This window comes from Scyliorhinus torazame, chromosome 6 (genome assembly GCF_047496885.1).
Source record: "Scyliorhinus torazame isolate Kashiwa2021f chromosome 6, sScyTor2.1, whole genome shotgun sequence".
Lineage (NCBI taxonomy): Eukaryota > Metazoa > Chordata > Chondrichthyes > Carcharhiniformes > Scyliorhinidae > Scyliorhinus > Scyliorhinus torazame.
Genome location: NC_092712.1, coordinates 176,610,974 through 176,635,060, shown reverse-complemented (window position 1 = coordinate 176,635,060; position 24,087 = coordinate 176,610,974). Strand labels below are relative to the sequence as shown.

The 24,087-nt window shown below is 42.1% G+C and overlaps 1 protein-coding gene across 6 annotated transcripts in view; it reads left to right on the top strand.

The window, feature by feature from the left end:
- Nucleotides 1-24,087, top strand: part of vwde (von Willebrand factor D and EGF domains) — a 456,813-nt gene that overhangs the window by 385,122 nt on the left and 47,604 nt on the right. For 5 of the 6 annotated variants that reach the window (XM_072509130.1, XM_072509129.1, XM_072509127.1 and 2 more), the window contains 5 exons: nt 179-274; nt 8,652-8,747; nt 15,355-15,450; nt 20,315-20,410; nt 21,548-21,643. In XM_072509130.1, coding sequence (XP_072365231.1) covers nt 179-274; nt 8,652-8,747; nt 15,355-15,450; nt 20,315-20,410; nt 21,548-21,643 — 480 coding nt within the window. The remainder of the gene's footprint in view (nt 1-178; nt 275-8,651; nt 8,748-15,354; nt 15,451-20,314; nt 20,411-21,547; nt 21,644-24,087) is intronic. The other variant, XM_072509128.1, reaches the window with a different exon arrangement.

The following is a 24,087-nucleotide window of genomic DNA, read 5'->3' as shown; positions in this document are numbered from 1 at the left end:
AATTATGTCTGGCCCTCTACATAACGATTTCTTCAGCCAGCCTCCATTAATAGAATTGTCCGTCATGGATAAATGCTGGGCAGGAGCCAGCAAGGGTAACAACAGCCATTTTTAACTAAGGTAATCATATAATTCAACACTGAATGTCATTAATCTAAGTATTTTTATACTTTTATAGCAATGTGCAGATATCCATGTGGAAGGAATATGGAATGTTCCGCGCCAAATACTTGTCGCTGTAAGCCTGGTTATACTGGATACAGCTGCCAAACTGGTAAGTATAGAACTAATATATGGATGAAAAAGGAGAAAGAAATTAAGATAAAGAAGAACAAATGTACTTATGATACGTGTCAGATAGAAAACAATAATCTTTATTATTGTCACAAGTAGGCTTACATTAACACTGCAATGAAGTTACTGTGAAAACCCCAAGTCGCCACACATCGGCACTGTTAGGGTACAATGAGGGAGAATTCAAAATCTCCAATTCACCTAATAGCATGGGCGGGATTCTCCCATCCACGCCGTCGTAATTAATGATGGCGTGAACGGGCCACTGCCAGGAGTAATTCTGGCCCCTATAGGGGGCCAGCATGACACTGGAGCGGTTCACGCCGCTCCAGCTGCCGATCCCGGCGCAAACTGGGCGCCGCGGGTACCGCGCATGCGCAGTGGACGCAACATGGCGCAGGGCTACTGGGGTCGGCGCGTAGGAAAAGAGGCTGAAGGACAGAGAGGCCGGCCTGCCGATCGGTGGGCCCCAATCGCGGACCAGGAGCCCACCCTCCCCGGGGTCGGATCCCCTCCCCCCACAGGCCGCCACTCGACCCTTGCACGCAGAGTTCCCACCGGCTGCGAGCAGGTGTGGCCGGCGCCAGCGGGATTCAGCGTTTTAACTCCGGCCGCTCGGCCCATCCCGGGCCAAGAATCGGCGGACCGGCTGCGTCGAGCGGCTCACGACTGGTGCTGCGCCAAACACGCCGGCGCCAATGGCACCAATTCTTCGCTCTGCGGAGAATCACGTGCCGTCGTTGGGGCGGCGTGGCCCGGTCACGGGGATTCTCCAGTACAGCTCCAGGCTGAGAGAATCCCGCCCCATGTCTTTCGGGACTTGTGGGGGGAAACAATTGAGAGCCAGGCTGAATGCAAGAAGGTTCAGAGGGGAGGTGAAAAAACAAATAAAAGAAGCGAAGTGGAATTATGAGAAAAAATTATCAACCAACATAAAAGGGAATCTCAAAACCTATGGGCAAAAATAATAAAAGGGTATAAAAGGAGGAGTAAGAGCATTTAGGGACCCAAAAGGGATTTTACACAGGGAGGCAGGGAACATGGCTGAGATATTAAATGAATATTTTGATTCAGTCTTTACCAATGAAGCTCTCCAGATGGTATCCAGGCCGTGATGACAGTGGAGCAAACTCTGTCATGGTAACACAGTGGTTAGCACTGTTACTTCACAGCTCAGGGTCCCAGGTTCGATTCCCAGCTTGGGTCACTGTCTGTGCGGAGTCTGCACATTCTCCCCGTGTCTGTGTGGGTTTCATCTGGGTGCTCCGATTTCCTTCCACAGTCCAAAGATGTGCAGGTTAGGTGGATTGCCCATACTAAATTACCCATTTTTGTCCAAAAAGGTTAGGTGGGGTTACTGGGTTACGGGGATAGGGTGGAGGTGTGGGCTTAAGTAGGGTGCTCTTTCCAAGGGCCACTGCAGGCTCGATGGGCCGAATGACCTTTTTCTGCACTGTAAATTCTGTGATCTATGATTAAGAGTTCAGAATTGACAAAGAGGAAGTGATGAGTAGACTGTCAGCACTGAAAGTTGTTCAAAGCTGCGGGACCGGATGAAATGCATCCAAGAGTATTGAAGGAAGTGAGCAAAGAAATTGCATTGGCACTGACCATAATCGTTCAGTCTTCCCTTGACTCAAGGGAAGTGCCATTACATACTTCGATAATAATTTTAAGGATAAGCACAACAATTGCAGACCGTCAATTTAAAATCAGTGGTGGGGCAGCATCCGGTAACAATTATTTGGGATAAAATTAGTAATCACATGGGAAAATGTGGGCTGATTAAGAAGAGCCAGCACAGATTTCTTAAAGGAAAACTGTGTTTAACTAATTTGCTGGAGATGTTTGAGGAGGTAACAGAGAGGGTTTCTGAGGATAATGCTGTTGATGTGGTGTGCATGGACTGCCAAAAGGCTTCCAATACAGTGCCACACTGCAGACTAGTGAGCAATGCTACAGCTCATGAAATAAAAGGGACACTAGGGTCGTGCATACAGAATTGACTGAATAATAGGAAAAAGTGAGTAATTGTTAATGTTTATTTAATTGGCTGGAGGAAAGTTTGTTGCAGAGATCCCCAGGGGTCCATATTAGGACCCTTGATTTTCCTGATATATATACTGATTATCTAGACCTTGGTATGCAGGCGACAATTTCAAAGTTGGCGGATGATACTGTCATGTGAGAGTACCTTGAAGAAATGAGTGTTTATAAATGGGTGTATATATAAATATCTGTAGTGAGAGTACCTTTAAGAAATGTGTGTTTACTACTGCAGTGATGTCAGAGAGTGGGTGGAGCTGGGCTGTCTGTCAGCTTTTTACTTTCGTTTTTGAGCAGGCTGCAGAGTGTGGTTTAGTTTTGTTTTCAGTGTTGGAGCTGAAACCAGACCAAGCAGGTGTACTGCTGTTCTTTCTGCCATCAAAAGACTATCTCTTGATCATTTGGTGAATTCAGAATTATAAATGTTTTCAGTAGTGACTTTAACCTGATGTGCTTCTGATAAAGGTTTTGTTTTTAAGTCGTATGGATGTTAAAAGGAAAGCTTAAAGGATTATTTTTTGTTGTATTCTTTGGGGGTTGTATTTGAATTAATGGTTGCTAAGATGTTCACTGTATGCTTTAAAAAGGTTAACTTGAGTTCATAGAATAAACATTTGTTTTGCTTTAAAAAAATACTTTTCCATTTCTGCTGTACCACACCTGTAGAGTGGGCCATGTGCTCCCCATACCACAATCAATTAAAAGTTGTGCATCAGATGAACTCCATGGTACACTTTGGGGTTCTCTAAACCCTGACGCATTACAAATTGGGGGCTCGAGGGGGATAAACGTCAGTCTATTGGATTGGCTTAGTGAACTTAAAGTGAGGGGTGAGCATTTTGTGGTTGCTTATCGGGTGTGGTATTCTAGTTTAAGTGGGGAGTGTGTTGTGGACAATGGCTCTTTCAGAGGCTCTGAAGTTTTTGGGGGTGGAAATGGTCACATGCAGTATCTTACGGACAGAGACTAAAAGCAGACTGTTAGATTTGGCAAAAACATTGCAGTTAACATTACCTGACAAAGTGCGAAAAGATGAGGCAATTATGGCGGTGGTGAAGCATTTATAGTTGCCTGAGATACAGTTTGACTCATTAGAAACGACAAAAACTCAGTTACAAATTAAACAAATGGAATATGAGAAAGAATTAAAGCAGCTTGAATACAAAAGAGAGAGAGATGAAAAAGAGAAAGGAAAACAGAAAGAATAGCCCTAGCAGAACAAAGAGAAAGGGAGATACAGATCAGGGAAATAGATGAAGAGAGAGAGTTTGAACTTCAGAAAATGGCCATGAAACATGACAGTCAGTTAAAATTGGCAGACGTAAAGAGAAACGTACGGTTGGTTGATAGTGATGAGGATAGTGAGATAGAGCGTCATAGTCAATGGCTTGGTGGGAATCTATTTAAATATGTGCAAGCATTGCCAAGGTTTGACGAGAAGGAGGTAGAAGCCTTTTTCATTTAATTTGAAAAGGTGGCTAAACAAATGAAATGGCCACAGGACATGTGGGTATTACTGATTGAAACGAAGCTGGTAGGTAGGGCTAGTGAAGTGTTTGCATCACTACTGGAGGAGGTATCTGAGACGTATAAGGTGGTGAAAAAATCCATCTTAGATGCATATGAACTGGTGCCTGAAGCCTACAGACAAAGGTTTAGACATTTAATGAAATAATTTGGTCAAACATACATGGAGTTTGAAAGGCTCAAACAGAGTAATTTTGATAGATGGATAAGGGCTTTGAAAATAGACCAAACGTATGAAGCTCTCAGAGAAATTATACTTTTGGAGGAGTTTAAAAGTTCAATTCCTGATGTAGTGAGAACTCATGTGGAAGAGCTGAGGGTTAAAACTGCGAGAATAGCAGCAGAAATGGCAGATAATTATGTTCATAAATCAAAGTTTGGTTTCCGACATCAGTTTCAGCCTGTGAGGGATAGAAACTGGGGACATGAGAAATACTCAAGTGGTAAAGGTAAAGGTGAACTGATGGGAGATAATAAGGGGAGTGTACCTCAGATTAAAAAAGAAATACAGGAGGATGGAAAAGAAATGAAATGTTTCAAATGTTTTCAATGTAATAAACTAGGCATGTAAAGTCACAGTGTTGGTGGTTGAAGAAAAGCACTGGGAGGGCTGATGTGGTAATACAGGATAAGACAGTGGGGTTTGTTAAAGTGGCAAAGGAAAGCCCAAGTGAAACGAAGGAGGTGCAAAAGATTGTACAGCCTGATCAAGAGGCGATTGATAAGAAGGTGCCAGATCTCTTTAAAGAATTTACTTGTGAGGGTAATGTTTACTCATGTGTATCAGGAGGAGCAGGTAAAGAAGCCACAATTTTAAGAGATACAGGAGCTAGTCAATCTTTAATGGTAAGAGATGAGGAATTATGTAGTTTGGGAAGAATGTTGCCAGAAAAGGTGGTAATATGTGGAATTCAGGGTGAGAGGAATAGTGCTCCATTATATAAGGTAAGGTTGGAAAGTCCAGTGAAGAGTGGTGAAGTGGTAGTAGGAGTAATAGAGAAACTACCTTGGCCAGGAATACAGTTTATCTTGGGTAATGATATAGCTGAATCGCAGGTGGGAGTGATGCCTAGTGTGATTGATAAGCCAGTGAAAAATCAGTCAACTGAAGTGTTGAAGGACGAATATCCTGGGATTTGAATATCCTGGGACTTTTCCGGATTGAGTAGTGGCAAGGTCGCAAAGTCACAGGGTAAAACAAGAGGCGAAATCAAAGAGTGAAGATGAAGTGGAAGTGCAATTATCAGAAACAATTTTTGAGCAGATGGTTGAAAAAGAACAAGAACAGGTGGAGGATGGGGCGGATATTTTTAGTTCAGGAAAATTGGCAGAATTACTACAGAAAGATATAGAAATAAAATGGATGTATCAGAAAGCATACACAGAAGAGGAATCTGAGTGTATACCAGAGTGTTATTACTGTAAAAGTGATGTCTTGATGAGAAAATGGAGACCTTTACATATGCAGGCGGATGAAAAGTGGGCAGAAGTTCATCAAGTAGTATTGCCAGTAGGGTATAGAAAGGAGGTGTTGCGAGTTGCACATGAGGTACCAGTGGGAGGTCATTTGAGAATAAGGAAAACTCAAGCTAAAATCCAGAAATATTTTTGTTGGCCTGGACTACATAAAGATGTAGTTAAATTTTGTCAATCATGTCACACATGTCAAGTGATAGGGAAACCTCAAGCAGTGATAAAACCAGCACCCTTAATACCCATTCCAGCATTTGAGGAACCATTTACACGGGTCCTAATTGATGATTCTGTAGGATCGCTTTCTGAAACGAAAAGTGGGAATCAATATCTTTTGGCTATATGGATGTGTCTACTAGGTTTCCAGAGGCCATTGCAGTACGTAATATTACAGCTTAAAAGATTGTGGAGGAGTTAAATTCGTTACTAGATATGGACTACCCACAGAAATACAATCGGATCAAGGATCAAATTTTAACTCCGGTTATTCAAAGAAGTTATGGATAGCTTGGGAATAAAACAATTTATATCACCTGCGTACTATCAAGAATCGCAGGGAGCGTTAAAAAGGTGGCATCAGACATTAAGGACAATGTTGATGGCTTATTGTCAAGATTATCCAGAGGATTGGGATAAAGGAATTCCATTCGTACTGTTTGCAATTAGGGATGCACCTAATGAGTCAACAAAATTTAGTCCTTTTGAACTAATTTTTGGTCATGAGGTAAGAGGACCACTTCAATTGATTAAGGAAAAATGGGTGAGTGAGAAATCGGAAATTACATTATTGGATTACGTGTCAAATTTTAGGGAACGATTAAATAGAGCAGCTGAATTGGCGAGACAACATTTAAAAGTTGCACAAAATGTGATGAAACGGGTAATGGACAAGAAATCCAAAGTTCATAGTTTTGCCATTGGAGTTAAAGTTTTAGTGTTGTTAGCAGTGGTAGGTGAACCTTTAAAAGCTAGGTTTTGCGGACCTTATCAGATTGAAAGGAAATTAAGTGAGGTGAATTATGTGGTAAGAATGACCGATAGAAAGAAGACTCACCAAGTGTGTCATGTGAATATGCTTAAAAGGTACTTTGAAAGGGAAGGAGAGAAAAAGGAGGCGGTTTTAATGATTCTCACTCAAAGTGACAAACCAAATCCAGATGACTTCGAATTTGACATACTTCAAATTAAATTGGAAAACGAGGATGTTCTTAAAAATTGGGATAAATTGTTGAGTTATCTTCCAGAGGAAAAACGAACTGACCTGAAAGAGTTATTGATGTCACATGGGCATATGTGTGGAGATAAATTGGGAAGGACTAAATTGGCTGTACATGATGTAGATGAGGGAAATGCTGTTCCAATCAAACAACATCCATACAGACTTAACCCTTTAAAATTGGCACAGTTTAACAAACAGATTGAGAGTATGCTTAAAAATGGCATAATTGAAGTGGGTTGTAGCCAATGGAGCTCACCCATAGTGATGGTACCTAAACCAGATGGTACCCAACGGTTGTGTGTGGACTATAGAAAGGTTAATACAGTTACAAGAATGGACTCTTATCCTATCCCACGTTTGGAGGATTGCATTGAGAAAGTGGGACAATCAGTTTTTATTTCCAAACTGGATTTACTTAAAGGTTACTGGCAGGTATCTTTATCCGAAAGGGTGAAGTTGGGACTGTTCTCCTTGGAGAGGAGAAAGTTAAGAGGAGATTTTAAAGTGTTGCTCAAAATCACGAGGGACCTCGATAGAGTAGATGGGGAGAAACTTTTTCCACTCAAAAAAGGATTGAGAACAAGAGGGCACAGATTTCATGTGATTTGCTAAAGAAGCAAATGTGATGTGACCAAAAAGTTTTTTCACACAGTGAGTGGTTCGGGTCTGGAGTGCACTGCTTGGAAGTGTGATGGAGGCAAGTCCAGTCGAGGCATTCAAGAGGGCTTTAGATGATTTTTTTGAATAGAAACAATGTGCAACGTTACAGGGAAAAGCAAGGGACTGACACCAAGTCCTTATCCTCGTGGCTGTATGGGTTTCCTCCAGGTGCTCTGGTTTCCTCCTACAAGTCCAGAAAGACATGCTGTTAGGTAATTTGGACATTCTGAATTCTCCCTCTGTGTACCCAAACAGACACCGGAGTGTGGCATCTAGGGGCTTTTCACAGTAACTTCATGCAGTATTAATGTAAGCCTATTTGTGAAAATAATAATGATTATTATAATGTTCATTTGGAGAGCAGATGCAGACATGATGAGCTGAATGGCATCTTCATTCTGTAACAAATCTGTTATTCTGAGTGCTTTTCACTTCTTTTGCCTCTCACAATATTAAATAAATCCCTTTTTGTCAAAAGTGATGTGGATACAAAGCATAAGTTTAGTGGTGTTGAATTAGTCATAAAAACAATTAGCAAGAGGAATTTCACCCCATACATTTTTTTAAAACTCTGATGCAGAGAAGTGTTCTTCGTTATATGATGGTGTATTTGGGTATGTTTGTGGAAACCAAGGCTAAAAGACACCCTGGCATGGTCTCCCAGGCGCGCCCGCTAGGCCCCGGGTGGTGAGTGAATCCAGCGAACGCATATTTAATTGAGACTGAGGCTCATTTAAATATGCCGATCTGGATCACATCCAGTAAGGGCGAGATACCTCACGAGATTCAACGGTCTCTTCACGACTCCCAAGTCAGGCGAGACGGAGCAGGTAAATCACACCCATAATTTTTTTAATTAGAGAACCAAGCATAATAGAAATTACACTAAAGGTGTAAAATAGAAAGATACATTCCACCTTCATCAGAACGTTTGGTTACGGAGACATTTACATCGTTCATTGAGGATAATACTACATTGATTATCCTATATAATTAAAGAGCAGTAGGTGCCAAAAAGCTCTGGAGAGTGGAGGATGGTGGGTTGATGGGAAGGAACGATGCAGCAAGTCTGTTTGCAAATATCATTGTGACACAAATAAAATTCAGGGACAAATTCTATGATTTAAATGCATTCCGTGACCTGGGGACAACTGGGCTACCTTGCATTGTTGCCCCAGTTCAGTCAAAAAGTCTGAATCCAAGGCCTTGAGTGCCAGGCTCCCAGACCACCATTGCACACCTTTTCCTTCACAATTCCATCTGATGTAAAGTAACAGTAGTAAAGGAAGTGAAATGGGTTCAAAGTACAATGTTCATCGTCTTGCTGGATTGTACCCATCGAGGCACTAATTAATATGTTATTTTACTTTTCCTGTATATCTCTGTGGATGGATTACAAATATAATGTTGTCATGATTTTATTTAACCAAAGCTCTATGTCGCCCTGACTGTAAAAATCGTGGAAAATGTCTAAAACCTGATATTTGTGATTGCCCACCTGGATATGGAGGACCAACCTGTGATGAAGGTAATTTGAGCATCACGCTGCAGATGTGAGAGAAGCATATGCCGTGATAGAAGTAATGTCTTGCAAATTTTGCAGAAGTAAACGTTTCTTATCCTAACTTTACATAACATGTCATGTTTATTGTTTGAAACAAAAGTGAGAAAATGATTAATGAAGCCTGAATTTCTGATGGATTTTCTCAATCTTGCTCTATATCTTCAATGGTAACCAAGGGAAACGGCCTTACACCTGCGTTTACCTGTCAATAACATTTCTCGAGGGGTTTCACTAATCACCAATTGATGATCTCCCTGGAGCTTATAAGAAATAATGTATCAGAAATTGTGTTTACAGTCCCCACCACTTTCACAGCCTGCTCAGATCCCGGGAACGGGCAAATTTCGGTAGAAGGCGCTGCCAATTGCCATTGCTATCGATATCAATTACAAAGGTGCAGCTTAATTCCGATTAACAACTATTTTGGTCAGCTCAAGTTGCTGTTTAGATTTAAACTGCACAAATGTAAAAGTCAAGGCATGCATTTCAATGATTGTTCTAATGTGAAAACTGCAAGTATTGTCAGCTACATGGAAAATGATTGTTTCTTGAAGAATTGACAAATGGTGGGATTCTCCGCCAACCGAAAATTCCCGCCCGAGGTCAACCGACCTTTACATGGTCCCTATCCATGGCAATCTTGCGGCGTTAGAAGAATCCAGCCCAAATTTCTTGGTGCACCTTTGCCGAAAAGGTCCATTTTTCAGTTGGCTCATATTTGTTATTTTTTCCTCAGAAATAGATTCTGGTGCCTTGAATCTCATAAGTGTTTTTAGCTTCTGAATGGTTTGCATAAGTTTTTTCACGGATCTTATTACTAATTATTTGTATAAAGGCCATTGCTTCCACGGTTTTGGAGGACAGAAAACAGATTTTAAAAAACACTAATGCCTCTATGCTTGCATCAGCAATTAAACACCTTTGTTGATTGCTGTTTTGAATTCGAACTTGGAAATGCCATTAGGTAATTAGGAAACCAGGACTAATTGAATTTACATGCAACAAAATAAATGATACTAATGTAATTAAATCCTGGTATAGTAATTCTGCCATCACAATATATCATATAATGGCCGAGATGCATTTGCAGCTGAGAAAATTGGCTGGAAAGAAGAAGCACATCATTTGTAGCAGAGTCCGAAGATAATGGCTTCACCTTTCCAATATTTAGCTGGAGCAAATTGAAACTCACCCAGGACTGAATGTCAGACACAGTGGCAGTAGAGCATGCAAGGGAGATGGTAGAGAGTTGGTGTCATTAGCACATATGTGGATGACTGCATGGCTGGGGATGATATCGCCAAGGAACAGTATGCAAACAAGGATAAGATAATCAACAATAATCTAAATAGTGAAGCCTATGAGTATTACTGTGCCATAAAGACTTATTTTGTTTTTAAATTGATTTAGAGAATGGGTGAAAAAACAAATATTATTTCATTCAACTGAAGATGCAGAACCATTCCTGCACCTGTTAATATTATGTCCTAATGAACCCAAATTAAAGGGCTCTTTATTGGATTTGTTTATTGTCACGTGTACCAAGTACAGTGAAAAGTATTTTTCTGTGTGCAGCTCAAACAGATAATTTGTACATGAAAAGAAAATACGTAATACGGGAACACAAGATACACAACATAGACATCGGCATCGGGTTAGATGAAGCATACAGGAGTACAGTTTTAATCAGATCAGACCATAAGCGGATCATTTAGGAGTCTGGTAATAGCGGGGAAGAAGCTGTTTTTAAGTCTATTAGTGTGTGTTCTCAGACTTTTGTATCTTTACCCGATAGAAGAAGTTGGAAGAGTGAGTAAGCCGGGTGGGAGGGGTCTTTGATTATGCTGCCCGCTTTGCCCAGGCAACGGGAGGTGTAGATAGAGTCAATGGATGGGAGGTAGGTTTGTGTGATGGACTGGGCAGTGTTCAAGACTGTCTGAAGTTTCTTGCGGTCTTGTGCCGAGCAGTTGCCATATCAGGCTGTAATGCAACCAGATAGGATGCTTTCTATGGTGCACTTGTAAAAGTTTGTAAGAGTCAATGTGGACATGCCAAATTTGCTTAGTTTCCTGAGGAAGTATAGGCGCTGTTGTGCTTTCTTGGTAGTAGTGTTGACATGGGTGGACCAGGACAGATTTTTGGTGGCGTACACACCTAGGAATTTGAAGCTATCGACCATCTCCACCTCGGCCCTGTTGATGCAGAACGGGATGTGTACAGTTCTTTGCTTACTGAAGTCAATGACATGCTCTTTAGTTTTGCTGGCATTGAGGGAGAGATTGTTGATGTTCCACCACTCTATTAAGTTCTCTATCTCCCTCCTGTATTCTGACTCATCGTTGTTCAAGATCCGACCCACTATGGTCGTGTCTTCAGCAAACCTGTAGATGGAGTTGGAGCCAAATTTTGCCACATCATCGTGTGTGTATAGGGAGTATAGTAGGGGGCTATAGCCCCTATGCCAATGCCAACTCATCCCACCCCATGTCTCCATCCACCACTTTTTGAATTTATACCCTTCATGCCAACTCACCCCACATCCACCATGGGAAGACCTCAGGAGCCTTGCTGAGATGAAATAAAATCTATTGCAGGTTTCACTATATTTTTAAAAAACGATCCAATTTATAAAAGCCTATTTAACATATTCAAGTCTCCAAGTACAAACACAAACATTTGCATTCATAGCTCCACATCAAAGATAACCAATCTCTTTCTGAACACTTGGAGCTGTGAATCAAACTGTAAACGTACAGCTTGCCCCCCCACCCCCCCTGCCTTGTGATAATGATAGGTTGTAGAAGCAGTCAAGCATGCAGTCTCAGCAAGTAATTGGGATTGAAAATGGAATGTTGGACTTTATTTCAAGGGAGTATAAAAGTAGGGAAGTATTGCTACAACTGCACATGCCATTGCTGAGACTGCGCCTGGAGCATTGTGTACAGTTCCGATCTCCTCTCTCAGGAAGGATATCATATGCATTGGAAACAGTTCAACGAAAGTTTATTAAGCTGATTCTTGGGATAAAGGGGTTATCTTAGGAGGAAAGATTGAGCGGGTTGGGCCCATACCCATTAGAGTTTAGAAGGATGAGAGGTAGTCTTATTGAAACATATCAGATTTGGAGGGAATTCGGAGGGGGTTTGATAGGGTATATGCTTGGAAGATGTTTCCTCTCATTATGGACTCTAGAAGGGGTGTGGTTGAAAGATAAGGGATCTTCCATTTAAGATGGAGATAAGAAGGAATTTCTTCTCTCAGCAGGTCGTTCGTCTTTGAAATTTTCTTCCACAGAGAGCAGTGGAAGCTAGGTCATTGAATATATTCAAGGTTGAGTTGGACAGATTTTTGATTGAAAAGGGAGTCTGGTGCTAGAGTGAGGGGTTAGGCAAGCGAGTGCAGTTCAGGCCACAATCAGATCAGCCATTATCTTATTAAATGGCAGATCAGGCTCGATGGACCGAATGGCCTACTCCTGCACCTATTTCTTGTGATATTTTGAGGCCTTATGGAAGGTAAAAAGGGGTTTACTGTTAGTGCTGAAAATACAGAGGAGGTAAGGGTTTTCAATTCCATTTCAATTAAATTCAAATTTTATTGTCCATTCAGAATTTAATTGCAGGTCAAAATCCATGTTTCTTGGTGCTATGCCATCTTCGTAAATTTAACAAAGGAAAGACAATGATAACTGTCACTGCAACAAGACAGAAGGTTATAACCATACAAAAAAATCTTGTGAAATATTTCTGTTATATCTTTACAGCCAGATAATCGAATGCCCGCTTGTGGTAACTGTTGTTCCAAAGTCCAATGACAGATCATTCTTCCTTCCCAGTAACCCTTCGGCTGGCTCAACTTCCATGGGGGGGTGATTTTTCTCTTTTCCTTGATCTTTGTCTGAAAAACTTTGTCTCAAGTTGATGAAGGTCAACTGCAGCATGTCCCCAAAGTGCTCACACTCTTCATTATCCATGTTAAACTGTTTTAAGGCTCCCATGTTCATCTACTTGACCTCGGTATCCCGGTGCTACTGCCACCAAGATGTAGAGAGGCATTTGCACATGGACATGCAGACTGGCTGAGCTACTCTGCCTGGTGTCACCCTTAGACTTTGTGTTATGGCCAGATATTTGAGAAACATAATTGGAAAATGCCCTTAACCTCAACCTTGCAGAGTCAATGTCTTGCCTGGGTTGTTTATCCCAAGCAAACCTGTAACATTGTACCTTTCCAGATCCAAATCAACAGTGAGTCTTCCAGTGGGATGGTACACATCTATTTGTTTGCTCTCCAGGCCAAAGACTTATGTATAAGCATACATATTAAGACTGGCATTAGCCATTCAGACCTAAAGCCTGCTCCACTATTTGATGAGATTACTATTGCTCTGATTATTGTCTCTACTTTCCTGCCAACCCCTATACCACTTGATTTTCTTGACGGTCAAGAATCTATCTAACTCAGCTTCAAAAATATTCAACGACTCTGCCTCCGCTGTTTTCTGAGGAAGAGAATTCCACAGATCAACGATCCTCTGAGAAACTTCGGCCGAGGGCGGGAAGGAGCCATGTTGTTGCAGTCCCAGAGGCAGGTCCTGGGTTTCTTGTGCCCAGCTTTCTGCACCATGAACAGGATCTCGTTATTGTGTGAGACGCATCCAAGGCAACGATCCATCCACCGATCCTGGTACCAAATGGGACGATGGTCCAAGCTGGAAGTGAGTCCCGAGCCCTGACCGCACTCGTGGGAGCCTGTTGTCTGTCTGGAGAAGCAGTTGAAGCCCTAAGAACAGCTGGAGGAGGAGCCTGGACCGTAGCCCTGTCCCATTGAACAAAATATGACCGTGTTCGTGGTCTTGGTTGAAACCATACAGTAGTTCATTCCCATGTGTATTAGCTCACAACAGGTCCATCACCTCCTCAGCCACTCACTCCAACAGACTGTACGCTCACTTCTGACATCACAGTATGCTCTGCTTAAATACTCGGGAATGGAATTTGAACACATGTTTTGAACATGTGTAGAAAATATCAAGAGAGACAGCTTGAATTATAATGTTATCCAGAATTCAAAGGTCCTCTTGGAGGTGAGTTATGAGGTGTGATGACCATTTGATCGGGTGGGAGGATGCAGGGTGAGGACCCTGCCGTCTCCCTGCCTCCCCGGGATTAAGTTCAGGATAGAAAGGCATGCAAGCCGGCCTTCCCACTCCAACACCATTGAGGCAATGTCCACTTAAGGGCCTCATCCTGCCACCATCGATATTCAGCCAGGGTGGGTGGGGGACTAACCGTGCGAGGAGACTGACAAGCAAACCCTGTCATGGTTTCCTTGCAGCCTAGTTGGGGTAGTGGTGTCCCTTGTTCAAAGGCGCTCCATGTCTGGTTAAGGGACCTGGCATTGAGATGGGGAAGGGAGAATCTGCTAAGAGCCACTGTCTGCCTTTTTTTCCGATCCCCCTCCTGCCCTTGATTATGATCCTCTCCCTGTGAACCCCATCCATTGTCATTTGTCTATTCTCCAGGGATCCCCAATGAACCCTGGCGCAAGCTCAATTGAATAAGCGCCAGCCATCATCCCTGCAAATGGTGCTGCTAGTACTGGAGACCTGGAAGCCTCTAATTGGCTTGTAGCACTCCGGGGTGGCCACTCCACCTTACTGGGGATATTTTCTGCAATTAAATAACCTAGCATTGCTGTAAGACCCAGTGGTGAGGGACCCACTGCCAATTAGAGGCTTAATTCCCTCGGGGGTCCCAGAAATCCGGTTGGCAGGGATGCTGCCTGTTTTGATGGTGGGTACCGTCCCACACCCACCCTCCTTCCTTGCCCTCATTAAATTTCACCTGATGTGTGTAATGAGACATTTTTAACCAAGCTGATGAACAATTCCATGTAACAAATGGTTTATAGATAATGCATGAACCTAAATGATCAGTGTCAATTAAAATATGCCAGAATAAAATACTTCAATCCAACAATGCAAGAGCAAACTATTGTGAGCTCCTCTGATGGCCTTATGGGTAAACACATTGCCAGCATAGCACTAAACCACATAGACCACCAGATCCATGGTTGGATTTCTTGTCTGCAGTCGACAGATCTCAGCTCGACATGAAGTTCAAGCACTGCAAATGATTTTGCTTTAGTGGACTAAGGAAAATAAAAACAGCCAGTATTCATGCTTGTTATCTTGCACCGCCTATTGGAAAATATATGTTAGATATTTGGTGGGTTGTCCAAGTCTACAACTGAATATTGGCCTTTGGTTGAGATACTGGATAGATGTTTGCCGTCCACGAATTTATGTAGTAATCATTAATAGGAAGAGGGTTTTCCATTTTGGCCACAAATCCATCTCTCAATTTATTCCTGGATATATTATGGCTGGAGTAAGCCCTTCGATTCCATGCCTAGCAACATGAATATGAAGGAGAATTGTTTGGGCATAACTGCCAATTTATGTTGCATTGTGTCTTTGCTATCATTGAGGAAAGAGGAGAGAAGTCACATGCTCTTGCTGCTTTTTAGCATAGATACTCACATATTGAGTAATGCTGTTTGATTGCAGCTTATTGTGAACCAGCATGTCAACATGGAGGAACCTGCTTGGCTCGAAATCTCTGCACCTGTCCTTATGGTTTTGTCGGACCACGATGCGAAACAAGTAAGAGAATTTACTATAATTCAGTATATCCTGATTTTTAGTTTTTGCTGCTGTCATCTGGAGATTTTTAATCATATTTCTTGCAAATAAGGAGAACAGAAAGACATTGCTTATCGATACTGTGACGTTATGAACTTGACAGGCTAAATGGCCTCCTTCTGTGGTGTAACCACCCTATGATTCTGTTATTTTGGTACAGTGTCACATAAGACTTGGTCCATAATGTAACAAGGAATAGAATAGGTTGCCAGTTATTGAAATTGATTAGCAACTGGTTGCATCAAAGGAGACAAGATGGTCATGTGTGGACTTGCATTGGAGTGATGTAAACGACTAGTTGAATACCCCAACGATCCATGCTGGGATCTTTGCTATTCGTATTGTATGTCAGTGCAATGCAAGTGTAAACCTTTACTGATGATACAAATGAGATACAGGGTTGTAAACAATAGCATTCTGATCGAGTGAAGGGGGATTCAGGTAAATTGGAATGTTGATCTAAGAAATGGCAAATTAAATTCAATGGCAACAAATGCCAAGTGATGAGATTATAGAAGAAGAATAAACATTGTTAGTCCACATGACATAGCATGGAAAAAGAATCTGTATCTATTGGTGAACATATCATTGAGACAACCTGCATTGTGTATGGCGGTAGTAAACAAAGCAAATGAAATCTTGCACAGTGCATGGATCGGAACATAAGTTAGTAAATGTGAGCGTAATATAGGGCACGGTCCATTCCTATTTGGAGTATTCTGTTCATTTCTCGCCAACATTTTATAGGCAGGACAATGTAATGCTAGAAAAGTTGTCATAAAGGGCTGCACATCTGAAACCTGACTTAAGACACCTGGATTACAAGAAGAAACTACAGATCTGAAGTTTTTTTATACCAGAGAAAAGATGGATCTTAATCCATTCCAAGATGCATAAGGTTATTGGCATTTAATCTTGAAAAAACATTTTTTGCATGACCATAAAAACAGTGGGGCATGAAATAATTTGAAAGTAAGCTGAAAAAATAGATCACATATAGATAGAGTGGTAAATGTTCAGATAGGACTGCACAGGGAGATGATTACAGATAATTCAGAAGTGCATTTGAGAGTAGATGTTTCGTCTATGATTATCCCCACTTTATGATAAAGTTTCCACGAGGGTGCATTCAACCAAAATCAGCCACACTAATGCAAAGGATTGAGATATTTTCAGCACAATTTATACCCAGTGCAAATTATGTTTCTTTGATCTTTGAACTGGTTTCAAAAATATTGTGCCGGAAACAGTCTCAGCCTGAGAATTGTCCATAACCCAAGATCATATTAATCAGCATGGCACATTTATGCTTATTTTGCTCATTTGTGGGCCTTCGGCGAGTCTTACGATTAAGCTGTCATTTTAGGCAGAAAAATAGGCAATTTTCAAAAGCTTTTAAATGTTGAAAAATGTTTAATTCATTAAGAAGCTGCCAAGTGTACAGCAATTTAACTAGTAAATTGCTCTGTAGTTGTTTAAAAGTAATTTTTCGTTATTTAAAATCAGGTTGCTTACAGGACTTTTATTAAAAATGTTTATTTTCTTTGATTGATTGAACCCATTTTCAGCTTTATTAATAAAACTTCACCAAGATACTACTCTTAAAAATTTCATGAAATATTTTTTAATACGAGGCGTTAAAGTTACATTCTAAAACCTGCTGAATAGGCAACATGGTGGAGCAGTGGGTTAGCCCTTCTGCTTAAGGGCACTGAGGACCTGGGTTCAATCCTGGCCCCGGTTTACTGTCGTGTGGAGTTTGCACGTTCTCCCCGTGTCTGCATGGGTCTCACCACCACAACCCAAAGATGTGCAGAGGAGCTGTATTGTCCATGCTAAATTGCCCCTTAATTAGAGAAAAAAATAACTAAAACCTGCTGAATTACACTGGTTAATGGGCAGATTTTAATTGCCGTGATTATGCATATTAGTTTGTGTGGAAACCTGAATCATAAATTCACTTTGAAAAAGCAGTACAATTTGCACCAGGCTTATTAGTCAATTACAAAGTGGAAGCTCTACCCCTTTGTGTTCTCCATTAGAGGCAAGGCACATCTTTCACAATCAGAGATGGGAAATAAAATTCAAATTAATGTAAGAGCAATCTAGGAGCAAGCTCGAAGGGCCAGATGGCCTACTCCAAGTTCTTATGTTCTAAGACATATGCCAATGTTGAAAGCTAATTGCTGTGACTGACGCAAGCCTTCTCCTAGAAATTGGAATCAATTGGGGGCACTTGTGAGGGTTGAAATGGACATAGATTTTTTTGATTTGATTTGATTTGATTTATTATTGTCACATGTATTAGTATACAGTGAAAAGTATTGTTTCTTGCATGCTGTACAAACAATGCATACCGTACATAGGGAAGGAAGGAGAGACTGCAGAATATAATGTTACAGTTATAGCAAGGTGTAGAGAAAAGATGAACTTAATACGAGGTAGGTCCATTCAAAAGTCTGATGGCAGTAGGCAAGAAGCTGTTGGTGAGTCGGTTGGTACGTGACCTTAAACTTTGGTATCTTGTTCCTGACGGAAGAAGGTGGAAGAGAGTATGTCCGGGGTGTGTGGGGTCCTTAATTATGCTGGCTGCCTTTGGGGTGATTTCAAGCCTTTTCAATGTTGGGGGCTTGCTAGGAAGGTTCTGACTCTTCAAAAAACACCAGTTTCAAATATATAGGCCTGAGGGAGCAGATGTTAGGAAAGGGAAAGTGTACCTGGCTTGATTCTTCACTGAACTGTCTAGCCTGCTATTCAGCTGTCAGGCAGAGCATTTCTGAGTGAGAAGGTCACTTCAGGTCAAACCAGGATGAAGATATTGTACAGATGGCTGCCTGAGATTACCATGCCAAGAGTGAGCGACAGTTTGCCCAGAACTGGAAGAGGCAGTCCAGATAGAGGGCCCCCATCCTGGGGAGAATCCTGGGGTCAACCGCTCATCTACAGCCCAAGCCACCCAACCCCCAGAACCCTTGAGGGACCTTCTCACCTCAGCCTGGCACAGCAGAGGCAAAGATAAGCAATAGCTGACCCCGTTGGCCCCATTCAGGGTCCATTGTCTCAGGTTAGTGAGTCACTGCCAAGGTGTCAGAGGCATGGTGCCAGGGGGCAGTACACCATTCGCAATGCCAGGAGACTGGGACTGAAGGGGGAGAACTGAAAGTGGAGGGGGGGGGAGGGGGCGGGGGGCAGCTGAGGGGGCTGGGTGGGGGATTGGGTCACCCTCATGGGACATGATGGCACAGTGGTTAGCACTACTGTCTCACAGCACCAGGGACTCAGCTTTGATTCCAGCCTTGGGTGACTGTCTGTGTGGAGTTTGAACTTTCTCTCTGTGTCTGCATGCGTTTCCTCTGAGTGCTCCAGTTTTGTCCCGTAGTACAAACATGTGCAGGTCAGGTGGATTTGCCATGCTAAATTGCCCCTTTGTGTCCAAAGGCTGCCTAAATTGCCCCAAAAGTTTAGGTGGGCTTATGGGGTTGCAGGAATAGGTGGAGTGATCTTTTGGACAGTTGGTGTAGACTCAATGGGTCAAATGGCCTCCTCATGCACTGTAGGGATTCTATGCATGTGTGGTGTGGGAGGGGGGGTGGGGTGGAAGATGACAATTTATCCCACTGGTGGGAGGGGAGGATACCCCTCCCTTGATGGGGTTGGGGATGCAACACCTTGTCAGCGGGATGTGGGGGGGGTCAACATTTTCATTGTGCAGGGCCTTGCGCTGGACTTTGGGAAATGGGCTCCCGTTCAAAATGGTGGCCCGACATCGGTAATTGCAAGGAAACCGGCGTGTTCAGCACTATAAATATTTTTACAGTCAAGAATCTCACCCTGGCGATGCTTCTAGCTCCAGGGCGACTCAGTCCCAATTCTCTGCTGGCAAGAGCATTTAAAATCTCGAACGGAGAAACTCGTCCTTGATCTGCTGAAGTTCTAGTGAGCAATTTAGGCCTGAATTCTCCAGCCGCTCGCTGGAGGCTGGATTCTCTGGTCCCACCAGCATGCACCGCAGCCCATGGAATTCTAGTGTCAGTGGCGGAAACAGAGAATTCCACTGCCAGCGAATGGCGCGCCATGTACCGCTGCCAAGAAACACACGGCTGGGAGGCCAGAGGATCCAGCCCTTCAAGTTTGTAAGGAAAGTAACCTGCAGGAAAGATCCTGGACATCCAACTACCATGCCCCCCTCCACAAAGTTACCGTCAGTGGGATGTGAGCACAACCACCAGATTTATAGTCATCATCACATACATCCTATTCTCTGACATCAGCAGTACTGGGGGCGGCACGGTGGCACAGTGGTTAGCACTGGTGCCTCACAGCATCAGTACCTGGATTCAATTCCTGCCTTGGGTGACTGTGTGGAGTTTTCACGTTCTCCCTGTGCCTGCGTAGTTTTCCTCCGGGTGCTCCCGTTTCCTCTCGCAGCTCAAAAATGTGCATGTTAGGTGGATTGGCCATGCTAAATTGCGCCTTAATGCGCAAAGATGTGCAGATGAGGCGGAGTTATGGGGATAGGGCGGGGAATGGGCCTAGGTAGAGTGCTCTTTCAAAGGGTCGGTGCAGACTCGATGGAAACTGCAGGAATTATATGCTCTATTTTATGTTCTAAAACAAATGATATCCCTAATTGTTTCAAGTTATATCGCTGCTGCTGCATAAAAAATGTGTTCTCAATTGTATACAGCATATGCACTTTCTAATGATTGGAAACCTCTTCTGATGCACAATATAAATAATTGTAAAAAATATGTACTTCCTCTTGAAGACTCATTTTTAAGTAGTATCTTGGACAAATATTTACCTATTATGTCTTTACCTGCAGTGGTTTGCAATAGGCACTGTGAAAATGGAGGTGAATGTGTATCTCCTGATGTTTGCCAGTGCAGATTTGGTTGGTATGGTCCCACATGTAACACAGGTAAGGAAGATATTATTTATTCCATTAATGTTTCACTCTTTCCTGCTCTCTTATGCTGCATTGTACTATATCACAATGTTTCACTGATTGCACCTTTTTAGATTGTGGCATACAGCAATTAATAGTCTGTGTTTATTTATACAATGCTTTACTTTTTCAAAAAGTTAAAATAGAACTGCATATAGCTGAGCTGTACCATTCTATTACCAGTTAATTGATTCTGATAACCAGTTCCATAACAGAAATGACTTCAAAACAGTTTACAACTTCATCGTAAACCAAATAAGCCACTAATAGATGGTATTGCTGCAGCATAATTACCAAACGCCTGGAGTTAGATCCATAGACTCCCACAGGGCAGAAGAATGCCATTCGGCCTATTAAGTCTACACTGACCATCTGAACGAGCAACCTACCTAGGCCCACTCCCTTACCCTATCCCCGTAACCCCGCCTACCCTCCACATCTTTGGACACTAAGGGGCAATTTAGCGTAGCCAATCCACCTAACCTGCACACCTTTGGACTGTGTGAGGAAAACGGAGCACCCCGTGGAAACCCATGCAAACATGGAGAGAACCATGTTAGTTAGACACAGACAGCCACCCAATGACCCGGGACCCTGGCGCTATGAGGTAGCAGTGCTAACCACTGCGACTGTGCCACCATAGGATTCTTTTTGTTGTATAAAGCATTCTATTTTTCATGTTTCAAGTTTTGCCTTTAGGATCCACCTGATCCTCTTCAAGTGGAGGGAATTCTCCAGGCGTATCTTTATTAATACTTTCTTGTGTTTTTAAAAGACAAACTGTTGAGAAAATTGTTGATTGGCATTTTTAAACAGATTTCTCACCCTGTTTTATTTTGTGAGGTGGCACAAAGCCAAAGAACCCTAGGAAAACAATCTTCCACAGGTTCAGAACACATGGAAGATACTTAGTATCTGTACTGAAGAAATGCAGTGGATGTGCTTTATTTGGAAGTTCAGTGTCCTTAGAATAACCAAACTATTACAAAATCCTGGAATGAAATTCTCTTCCCTACTGATGAACTCTGTAAATTACTTTTTATGACTTTTGATTTTTAGCATTTTGAGTTCTGTTTTTTTTTAATCTCTTCCCTCTCTGAATATGAGCAGCTATTTGCAGCCCTGTATGCCTAAATGGTGGGACGTGTATCAGACCCAACATCTGCACGTGTCCGAATGGATTTTTTGGATCACAATGCCAAAATGGTAATATTTTAGAAACTGCAACCATTCTAGCAAAATATTGTGTGTAAATTATTATTAGTTAAAGTCACATAAAACCATAATAAAGAACCTGAATGTTTCTTTTAGTAAAGTAGGAAGTGTCTCCAGTTATAAAGACAAGTACCAGAAGGGAAGTAATTTACTGGGTTAGATACGAGAAAGTTTTAGAGGGTGAAAGGATGCCAAGTGCAGAGAAATTTGATGGAAACTTTGGTCGATTAAAGAAAAGATTAAAATATATTTAAAAACAGACCCAAATAATTTTGTTTAAGATAACAGTTTTATCAGAGTTCAGATTTCGAAAGATAAATAAGGTCAGATCAAATCAAAAGAGGTATATTTTGCCAATATTTCCATTCTCATACAATCCTCACTGCACTGCCATAATGTCTGTGCATGGAATCATTGGTAGTTCAATATTTCCCAAAATGTAAGAAGGAAATATTTAGAAAGCAAGTGAATAGTAACGGAAATTATGAGACTTAAAGAGAAGGTGGTGACAATCCTTTGTGTTTATAGAGGAAGTTGAAGAAAAAATACAAAGCAATGTGGAGGAAATCTAATAGACATAAAAATGTGTTGAAGGAAAATAAAGGAAATGGGATTAATGTGATCTAAGCCAGTAATTTTCACCATTCACACTTTCAAACTCTTTCATAATTATGAATACAATTATGTTGAGATTGCTGCACTTGTACACATGTGCGAAGCATTATAAATATATCTGGAGAACCAGGAGTACGGAAGAACATGCAGCCTTGATAGAGAGTTGGCCTCAACTGGACCCTCCAGGCAATAACTATTCCCAGACACAATGGGCTGGATTTTCTGTCGGCGGGATCCTCCGTTTCGCCAACTGCGGATTTCCCGATGGAGTGTGGGTGCCCACAATGGGAAACCCTGTTGGCCGGCTGCCGGGACGGAGAATCCACTGCTGGTGGGGGAACGCCGCACCGGAAACCGGATGCAGCAGGACAGAGGATCCGCCCAATGTTTTCAGAAGAGCTGGCTTTATTAATAAAGGACATGATTTACACCATGAAAAGGAACATTTTTATTGGTGGTTATGGGCAGACAGAATCTCTCTGAGTATGGTTAAAAATGGTACGGTGACAATCAGACTACATTAGAGGTTGTTGAGGAGTTGGAAATAAACCAAGGATGAGATTATTAGGCAGTTTAGAAAAGTTTGCAGTAGTTATAATTACAGAAACTTCAACTATCCAAAGGTGCGCCGGGAAAAACCAAAGGTTTGTGGTCAAAATGGGGAGATCTTCTTAGAATGCATTCAGGACTTTTGTTTTAAGTTGAATGTAAAGATCTGGTGCTAAAACTGTTTCTGTAGAATGAAACAGCTCAAATACATTGCCAAAAGAAAGGATAGAAAATGGGAAACCGTTACTATGTTGAAAATAAAAGAACAGTAGAAGATAAAGGTGTTGCACAGGAAGGAAAAAGGACCTTGCCTAGGTTAATTTGTTGAAAGAATTGTCAGGTTGAACAGCAGATGAATGTGGAGATAGTTTTTTTTAAATGTATATAAACAGTCAAATACTTTCACACGAAGAACAAAGGAACAATATTGAAAGCTAGGGCTTCACAAACAATAGAGAATTAGAGAAAAAATTGTCTTTGAAAGAAGGAGTACATAATGAAAAAAGCAATGGGAATATATTTAAAAATGGAGGAATAAAAAAAAAGAAATTAACAGGGCTGAGAGGAAGCAGGAAGGATGAATTTGAATCAAATACAAGTGCATTAACAGGAGCTATTACAAACGCCAAGGGTGGGCATCTCCCAAGCTTCTGTCAGCAGGTTTGACGGCGGGAACAGTGGGAGAACATGGCAGGAAGGCCAGGAAATGGTTTTACGCTGATATGTATTTACAGCAGGATCTTCCACTGGTGTCGCCCATGGCAGGTCAGAACACCTGCCTGAGGATGGCATCAACTTCTTTTGCATCTTGTTAATGGAATGCGAATGAAGGCCTGACCCGCCCCCCCCCCCCCCCCCCCCCCCCACACTTGATTCTCCGCGATGCCGGTGGGAAAACACGCTGGTGTGAAACATATTTGGAATAACGTGGCATACAGATGTCAGTATTCATCTGAGCAATGCCTGGAGATGCCTCAAAAGTTCAGGATGGAGGCCACCCTAGATCCTGGAACACCACATCAGTGAGTTGGGGAAGCATCTGCAAGTGGACATTCCAGATTCAGTGTCCTGGAGGGAGTCTATCTACCTGTCTCAGAATGTTCCTGGCGATGCATTTTCATTCTCAGGAGGTCCATCTTCCAACCTCAAAGAGCTCCTGGAGAATTATCTTCATTTCCAGCTGGTCCACCTTCTTTCTTCATTAGTGGGTCAGTGATATCGGGCACCTTTTCAATATGGCACCCCGAAACGACAGTGAACAACACGCCATC